The sequence below is a fragment of the Protobothrops mucrosquamatus genome, unplaced genomic scaffold, assembly GCF_001527695.2.
Source record: "Protobothrops mucrosquamatus isolate PMUCROS unplaced genomic scaffold, P.Mucros_1.0 scaffold1188, whole genome shotgun sequence".
Taxonomy (NCBI): Eukaryota; Metazoa; Chordata; class Lepidosauria; order Squamata; family Viperidae; genus Protobothrops; species Protobothrops mucrosquamatus.
The window spans coordinates 50,530-60,175 of record NW_015387400.1 but is presented as its reverse complement, the minus strand read 5'-3'; the positions used below and the strand labels follow the sequence as shown (position 1 = coordinate 60,175).

The 9,646-nt window shown below is 37.2% G+C and overlaps 1 protein-coding gene and 1 gene segment (V, D, J or C); one reads left to right on the top strand and one right to left on the bottom strand.

Moving 5' to 3' along the window:
* The window catches only part of LOC107291785 (olfactory receptor 6X1-like), a 10,090-nt gene extending 6,404 nt beyond the window's left edge, over positions 1–3,686 (bottom strand). The window contains exon 1 of the mRNA XM_015820820.1: positions 3,671–3,686. Coding sequence (XP_015676306.1) covers positions 3,671–3,686 — 16 coding nt within the window. The remainder of the gene's footprint in view (positions 1–3,670) is intronic.
* Positions 3,687–6,412: 2,726 nt separating this feature from the next.
* LOC107291783 lies at positions 6,413–7,456 on the top strand. The segment is given in 2 exon segments: positions 6,413–6,470; positions 6,978–7,456. Coding segments are annotated over 2 exon segments (525 nt in total).
* Positions 7,457–9,646: the final 2,190 nt, after the last annotated feature.

The window sequence follows — 9,646 nt, the reverse complement described above, 5'->3', positions numbered from 1 at the left end:
TTTGGATGTAAAAGAAACAAACTTGATGTTGTATTGTTTAACTGCTGCCCGTTTGTTGATAGCTCAAAATTGGAAGAGTAAAATTTTACCTACAATGGAGGACTGGAGATTGAAAGTTTCGTACCTTGCTGAAATGGCAAAGATTTCGGCTTATTTGAAGAATTACTCAAATGAACAATTTTTATTAATATGGAGAAGATGGATCGTCTATATTCAAAAGAAGCATAGAGTGGTGGAATATAATTTAGGCTTTTAGTAAACTTGTTTTTCTTTTTTTTTAATATATTTTACCTACTCATGTAGAATAATATACTTTGTGGAGTTAGAGATTTTAATATTTGTTTGCTTATATCTGAATATTACCCTGGGATTAGGTTTGGGAAGTCCGGGGTGGGTGGGCGGGGGGTGGGGTTTTTTTTCCATATAGCATTGTGAAATATTTGTGATGTTTTTCTTATGATGAAAATAATAAAATTTTATATTGAAAAAAAAAAGAATAGAATAACAGAGTTGAAAGGGACCTTATAGGTCATCTAATCTAACCCCCTACTTAAACAGGAGACCCTATACCATTTCTGACAGATGGCTGTCCAAAACCTTCAGTGATGAAGCACCCACAACAAACTGTTTCATTGGTTGAATGATCTCACTGTCAGAAGATTTCTCCTTATTTCTAGTTTAAAATAAACCCAATGAGAAAAAAATACATATGTCAAGCTATTCTCCAAGGCGCCTGAAGGCAGGACAAGATGCAACGGATGGAAACCAATCAAGAAGAGAAGCAACCTAGAACTAAGGAGAAACTTTCTGACAGTTAGAACAATTAACCAGTGGAACAACCTGCCTCTAGAAGCGGTGAATGCTCCATCACTGGAAGTTTATAAGAAGAGACTGGACAGCCATTTGTCTGAAATGGTATAGGGTTTCCTGCCTGAGCAGGGCATTGGACTAGATGACCTCCAAGGTCCCTTCCAACTTTATTATTATTATTATTATTATTATTATTATTATTATTATTATTATTATTATTATTATTATTATTATTATTATTATTATTATTATTATTATTATTATTATTATTATTATTATTATTATTATTCCAGGCATGGAAATAATGCTCAATAATCACTGCATAAGATTAATTGCATGTAAAAAATGCATTCTTTTGGAAAACACCAATAATCTCTGTCTTAATCTCTCTCTCTCTTTCTCTCTCCTTCCCTCCCTCCCTCTTTAACATTTGCAAAAAGACCTCTTTTTCAGAAAAAAATGAAAATCAAACTCCTGTGGGAATGGGGTAAGCAGAATTTGAGACTAAAAAGATAATTAAAATTGAAATAAATCAGCATTGACTTATTTGCCAGTCTGCACATTTAAGCAGTGACTATTCTTTAATGCTCAGTGGAATTTGAGGTTTCAACAGCTGAACATGAGTCAGGTAAACTGTGCCCTATTATAGGCCACCCTATGCAAATCCTTCTTACTTTCATCAATCTTATATGAGACTTGTGTATCTTTTCTTGAGCACTTTTTGGAATGTTCTCTGTTCCAAGAACATTGTGAATTATTTTTTGGCTCATAGATACAATATCATGAACATTTTAATAACAGTTTTTATACTGGTGAACAGCTTCTTTGGTAAGTGAAATATATTTTCCAGAAAAGGAGGAAAGGGTTATATTTTTCCATATGTCCCCACTGGACTAAGGAAAATCTTATCTTATATTTCTTCAATTAACTAATAATGCCTATCTACAGTCCATCATCTGTAATGATGGGGATATGATCGACTATTTTAATAGAATAACAAGTTGGAAGGGACCTGGGAGGTCTTCTAGCCCAACCCCTGCTCAAGTAGGAGGCCCTATACCATTCCAGACAAGTGGCTGTCCAGTCTCTTCTTAAAAGCCTCCAGTGATGGGGCATCCCCAACTTCTGAAGGCAAGCCATTCCATTGGTTGATTGTTCTCACTGTTAGGAAATTTTTCCTTAGTTTTAGGTTGCTTTTCTCCTTGATTAGTTTCCATCCATTGTTTCTTTTCTTGCCTTCTGGTCCTTTGGAAGATAGGTTGACCTCCTCTTCTTTGTGGCAACTTCTCAAATATTGGAAGACTGCTATCAGTCTACCTCTAGTCCTTCTTTTCTCTAGACTAGACATACCCTATTCATGCAAATGTTCTTCATATATTTTAGCCTCCAACCTCCTAATCATCTTTTTGTTGCTTTTTTCTGCACCCTTTCCAGAGGCTTTTGAATGAGTCTACCATAGTTAATAATTTATTAATAGGTTTAATATATTGTTGACATTTTGAATGATGTTGGCATGTCAAAAATTATTTTCTTTCCTCACTCTTTCCATTTCATAGTTTGGATCCAACAATTAGTAGTTTCTCTTCTGTCGTCTCTCATATCAACAATCCTATGAATGTATTACTTTGCCAATGTATCATTCTATTATATGGTGGTTCCAAAGTTATGAATTGTTAATAAACTAGGATGCTGGACATTACTTTTGAAGCTTTAATGTCTTATGGGCAAGCAGTAGTTTCTGAAATTTGGAACATCTGGATTCAGATGTGGACAAAGTGATGCCTTCATCTTGTATAATTTTGCAGTCATTCTGCTCCACTTGGCATGAGAGCAGCTACATACAATTGAATAAAATGGCTGTAAAATGGAATTTACTAAAGGAATTGGGGCGATGCTAATCTGACTTTGTAATCTTGTCCCCACTTTCTGATTTGCAGCTGTGGAGCTCCAGAAAATTCTGACCCAGCCCACCTCAGAAATTAAACTTCCTGGAGAAACTTTAACTTTAACCTGCAAAGGTGTCTCCTCTTTTCTTCAAAACTGGATTCAGTGGACATACAAGATCGGCGACGAAGGAATTAAATGGATAGGAGAAAGCAACCTGGATGGCAGTAGATCAAGCGTACGTCAGTCTTTGAGAGATCGATTTGCCATCTCTAGGGATAATTCACGGGATATTGCTTCTTTAGAGATAAGGCAGCTGAAAGTTGGAGACAGCGGTCTCTATTACTGTAGCGCCCACAGTGAAATTGAACAGCACACAAACTGTTGTGTTTTCAAATGTCACTCTGATCTATTTTACCTAGCCTAGGTTGTTCTAAACAGCAATGGGCATAAACACCAACTGAAATACTCAATATTACTGGATGTTAACTAGATGCCACCAGATCTAAAGAGTTCCCAGAGTGCTCACTTATTAGACCAGCTAGAATCTGCTGTTGTCACAATATAATCACTGAGATAAATTGTTTTCTTCACCAGTTGAGCTATAAAGTGATTTAAACTTGTCATTTAAAATTAATGGGACTTTTTAATATATATTTCATGCAATATACCATTCCTTGTATTCAGAATGTTCAAGATGGTGTTAGAAATGGACACAATACTCTTTCCAATTCCTACACTATTTTATAAATCCATTGATCCAAAACCGAAATAAGAAAGAACAGCTGTTCAACTCTAATCACCAAGAGTGACTGAGAAGTGGAAACTAAATTTGATAAAATGCTTGTTTGTGTTGCCAGTGGTGGCTATTAAAGTAAGGATGGAAACAATCTCTCTCCTTCCTTCTTCTTCTTCTTCTTCAAGATACAAGTCCATCCCCACTTTGTAGTAAACAATATCTCTCAACCTAATCTACCATACAGAAATGCCATTATGTCGAATTAAAACTGGACGAAGAACTGTGTTCATGCCATCATAAGCTCCTAGAAGAAAGTAGATAAATCTAACTAGGAACTAACACTTAAAGTATGTTTCAATAAAGTTGCTAAACATAAATATATGCTTACTTTTGAATTTAGAAACCTGGTAAGATTCATATAGCCATTGATACTGACGGTCTACTCAATTTGATTCTCGGTTTTCAAAGCTATTATACCATCCATATGCAAATTGAAAGTCTAGATTTCCTTTGCAGAAGTCATTAAATAAAAAGTTGAGTTGGTAGATGGTTATTTTCTTTTAGCTGATCAGAATCATGGTTTCCTGGCTGTATTTTCTCCTACTGGCAGGTTCATTGCGGGGTAAGGCAACATAGAAAGAAATATATCTTTTGCAGAACTATAATCATCCAAAAGAACTGAAAACTGAAAGGCACCCCAACCAATCACCCTATTTTTTTTTAATCTTCAAAACGATTATTTGCATGCATGTCATCTTTATTGTCTCAATTTTAAAGGAACTCTTCTTTTGGTTCCGAAATATTGTGAGTTGAACTTCTCAACAAATCCATCAAAAATCTTTGTGTGTCTTCCTTCTCAGATGTTCTGGCAGATGCTTCAGTAACTGAATCAGGTGGAGGAGTTAAAAGACCTGGAGACTCTCTTCGACTCACTTGCACATGCTCTGGGTTCAATATTGATAATTACTGGATGGAATGGGTCCGCCAGAAAGATGGAAAAGGGCTGGAGTGGATCTCACGAATAAAGACAGGCACCACATTGTATGCCAATTCTTTTAAAGGTCGATTCACAATCTCAAAAGATAGTTCCAGAGCCTGGTTTATCTAGACATGAATGGACTGAAAGCTGAAGACACAGCCAAGTATTACTGTACAAGGAATCACAGAGGAGAAAATGAATCTGAGCTTGTTCTGAAACTTACAGTTTATGTGGTAAAGGGAATGTTTCATTTGGATTCACTTCAATGAAAACAGAATCACAACAGCACAGCTTTAGATATATCATTTTGGATCTGTAACAGATGATTATGTTCTATTGTTTTAGCAAGGACATGATTATAGTGAGAAGACACTGGGTTTGTATATGAATAGTGGCTGAAAGAGTAATTTTGTCTCTTAGCCCAACTCACCTAACAGGTTTTTTTGAAAAGGGAGCCCTATGTACATTCTCTATCTTGAGCTATGATCTTTTCTTTTTCTGCTGTTAGAGCTTTCCTTCCTGCTGAGGTGGAAAGAGCTTCTTTTCAACCAGGATCTTTTTGGATCTTTCATTATCAGGTTGGCATAGAATAGAATAGAATAGAATAGAATAGAATAGAATAGAATAGAATAGAATAGAATAGAATAGAATAGAATAGAATAGAATAGAATAACAGAGTTGGAAGGGACCCTGGAGATGTTCTATCCCAGGGATCCCCAACCCCCAGTCTGTGGACCAGTACCGGGCCGCAGCATGTCAGCAACCAGTCTGCACAAACAAGCAAAGCCCCATCCATGGGATGCAGGCAGCACACAAAACCACACATTCTCTGGTCTGTGGAAAAACCTCTCTCCACGACAACTGGTCCCTGGTGCCCAAAAGGTTGGGGGCCTCTGTTCTAGTCCAACACACTGCTCAGGCAGGAAACCCTATACCATCTCAGACAGGTGATTGTCTAGTCTCTTCTTAAAAATCTCCAGTGATGGAGCATCCACAATTTCTGAAGGCAAGCTGTTCCACTGGTTGATTGTACTCACTGTTAAGAAGTTTCTCCTTAATTCCAGGTTGCTTCTCTCTTTGATCTGTTTCCAACCATTGTTTCATGTCCTGCCCTCTGGTACTTCGGAGAATAATTTAACCCCCTCTTCTTTGTGGCAGCCCCTCAAATACTGGAATACTGTTTATCATGTCTCCCATATTTCTTCTTTTCTTTAGACTAGCCAAGCCCAAGACCCACAGCCGTTCTTTGTATATTTTAGTCTCCAGGCCTTTGATAATCTTAGTTGCTCTTCTCTGAATTTTTCCCAAACTCTCAACATCTAGTCATAATAATATTCTGTCCTATGGGAACCAAGGTCCTTGGCTACTCCCAAGACTAGAGGCTAGGTGTTGCATAAAAAGCCTGCCAAATAATCATATTGGGGAATGTAGTTGCTTGCATAGTTTTATGGGTGTGATTTTTAACTTTGTATTGGGAAATTGTTACTTGTATCTCCAGACTTAGTTTCACTCTTGACTGTGCCGATACTTTGTCACTAATAAACATGTTCTTTGAGGAATTTGCAAGCCTCAGAGTTCTGCTTTATTCATCCCTATCTGTTGGAACCATGACAACAGCTTTACTTGGAACAGCTTATATCCGGCAACAATACCTTTAACACAATGAAACAACATTTGCTTATTCCCAGGTCTTTGGGAAGGACTTGACAGCTGGACAAACATGCCGAGTCAAGTCTAAACATCTGGGTGTCTATGCAATGAATTGCAATAATAAAACAGGTAGAGTTGAAGGCAATATCCAGATGTTTGGTGTGTTGTTTACTGGCTTTCACTGCATAGTCATACACTATTGCAATTGTATTAGGAGGAAAACAATATTTCTTAAGTACTATCCTATACCACCCATATGCAAATGAAAAGACTAGATTTCCTCCCCCAGATATCTATAAATAAAAAATTGACTTGGCAGAGTGACAACATTTTATTAGTTTGTTTCTTAGCGCACTGCAATAATGTCTTCCTGGCTGTATCTCCTCCTGCTGGCGGCTTCGTTGAGAGGTAAGGCAACATAGAAAGAAGGATTTCTATAATGATCCAGGCAGTCAACCCTTCAAAGGAACTAAAACCAAAGGGGGAAAAAACAAGAATCTAGATATCAAATAAAACAGAGAACATTCAGTTAGGTATATTTCTGAATCACAAACTCAGCTTTTGTCCATTCTGATGCCATGTTGTGCTGAAGGAAATCATAGTTTCCTTTGCTGGGGAGGATAACTGCTAAATAGAGAACTGGAGAACTAGCTAAATTATTAGATTGTATTAAATCTAGATGACAAAAAAGAGAGAAAATATATTAGAAAATAAAGGATATCAGAATTTGAATGTTTAAACAACTTCTTCTTCTTCTTCTTCTTCTTCTTCTTCTTCTTCTTCTTCTTCTTCTTCTTCTTCTTCTTCTTCTTCTTCTTCTTCTTCTTCTTCTTCTTCTTCTTCTTCTTCTTCTTCTTCTTCTTCCTTTTCTTCTTCTTCCTTTTCTTTTTCTCCTTCTCCTTTTCTTCTTCACAGGGATCCAATCTGAAATACAGTTTCTTCAGTCTGGTCCAGAAATAAAAAGGCCTGGAGAATCAATACGACTGACCTGTAAGGCATCTGGATATACCTTCACTGACTATAGTTTGAGCTGGATCAAACAGGCACCAGGAAAAGGACTGAACTGGGTGGGTACTATTAGGACAGACAACTTTAATACATTCTATGCTGAAGCTTTGAAAGCTCGAGTCACCATCACCGTGGACACTTCCATCAGCACCACATTTATGCAGCTGACAAACCTGAACACTGATGATACAGCTGTGTATTATTGTGCAAGGCACACAGTGGAGAAAACCACATTCATAGCCATTCATAAATCCTCAGGAGGAGACCGGCTGCTTTGCTGTAATAATATAGCAAGTGACGTGAAAGGCAAGATAAAAATATTTAAATCCTTGGTGTGCTATTTATTCACTGTGACTGGGAGCTCGTACATGTTGCAAATGCATTAAGAGGAAAGCATAGGGTTTTAGTTTCTTATGTACTATCCTAAATCATCTATATGCAAATAAAAAGACTAGTTTTCCTCCCCCAGATATTTATAAATAAAAAATTGGCTGGGCAGTTTGACAACATCCTGTCTTTTCCTTAGCTCATTACAATCATGTCTTCCTGGTTGTATCTTCTACTGGTGGCTTTGTTGGGAGATAAGGCAACATAGACAGAAGGATTTATTCTGTACAACTATAATGATCCAGGCAGTCAAACCTTCAAAGGAACTAAAAACAAAGAGGAAAAAAAAACCAAGAATACATATATCAAATAAAACAGAATATTCAGTTAGGTATATTCCTAAATCACAAACTCAGCTTTTGTCCATTCTGATGCCATGTTGTGCTGAAGGACATCATATTTTCCTTTGCTGACTATGAGAACTGCTCAATACAGAACGAGTGAAATAACTAAATTATTAGATAGTATTAAATCTAGGTGACAAAAAAGAGAGAAAAAAACATATTAGAAATAAAGTATGTCAGAATTTGAATGTTTAAACAATTTCTTCTTCTTCTTCTTCTTCTTCTTCTTCTTCTTCTTCTTCTTCTTCTTCTTCTTCTTCTTCTTCTTCTTCTTCTTCTTCTTCTTCTTCTTCTTCTTCTTCTTCTTCTTCTTCTCCTTCTTCTCCTTCTCCTTCTCCTCCTTCTCCTCCTTCTCCTCCTCCTCCTCCTCCTCCTCCTCCTCCTCCTCCTCCTCAAAGGGATCCAATCTGAAATACAATTTATCCAGTCTGGTCCAGAANGCTGGCAGGAATAGCCAACACTCCAGAAGACAGGCTTAAGATACAGGAGGATCTGGACAGACTTGAACACTGGGCACTATCTAACAAAATGAAATTCAATGGTGAAAAAAGTAAGGTTCTACATTTAGGCAAGAAAAACCAAATGTACAGGTATAGTATAGGGGGTACCTTGCTCAATAGTAGTAACTGTGAGAGGGATCTTGGAGTCCTAGTGGACAATCACTTAAATATGAGCCAGCAGTGTGCTGCAGCTGTCAAAAAGCCAACACAGTGCTGGCTGCATTAACAGAGGGATAGAATCAAGATCATGTGAAATATTAATACCACTTTACAATGCCTTGGTAAGACCACACTTGGAATACTGCATCCAGTTTTGGTCACCACGATGTAAAAAAAGATGCTGAGACTCTAGAAAGAGTACAGAGAAGAGCAACAAAGTTGATTAGGGGACTGGAGGCTAAAGCATATAAGGAACCCTTGCTGGAATTGGGTATGTCTAGTTTAATGAAGAGAAGGATGAGGGGGCACATGATAGCAGTGTTCCAATATCTCAGGGGCTGCCACAAAGAAGAGGGAGTCAAGCTATTTTCCAAAGCACCTGAAGGCAGGACAAGAAGCAATGGATAGAAACTAATCAAGGAGAGAAGCAACCTAGAACTAAGGAGAAACTTCCTGACAGTGAGAACAATCAACCAATGGAATGGCTTGCCTCCAGAAGCGGTGAATGCTCCAACACTGGAAGTTTTTAAGAATAGATTGGACAGCCATTTGTCCTAAATGGTATAGGGTTTCCTGCCTGAGCAGGGGGTTGGACTAGATGACCTCCAAGGTCCCTTCCAACTTTATTATTATTATTATTATTATTATTATTATTATTATTATTATTATTATTATTATTATTATTATTATTATTATTATTATTATTATTATTATTATTATTATTATTATTACTATAGTTTGAGCTGGAAGAAACAGGCAGGAAAAGGACTCAACTGGGTGGGTACTATTAGGACAGACAACTTTAAGACATTCTATGATGAAGCTTTGAAAGCTCTAGTCACCATCACTGTCGACACTTCCATCAGCACCACATTTCTGCAACTGACAAACCTGAATACTGAGGACACAACTGTGTATTACTGTGCAAGAGCCAGTGGAGAAAACTGCATCCATAGCCACTCAGTACTGCTCATGTGTAGTTCCATAAAATAATAGAAAAACAGAACCTGAAATGGAATCACATAATCTAGTTCCATTCCATTCATCTCCCTGCTCAGAGAAAGAACCATTGACTTATCAGCCTTTGGATATTTCAGTAAGGAGAATTCTGATAAAACAGGAAATCATATTTATTAATTTAGCGCATGATGAGAACATGACAAAAGAGAAATAAACATATACATAC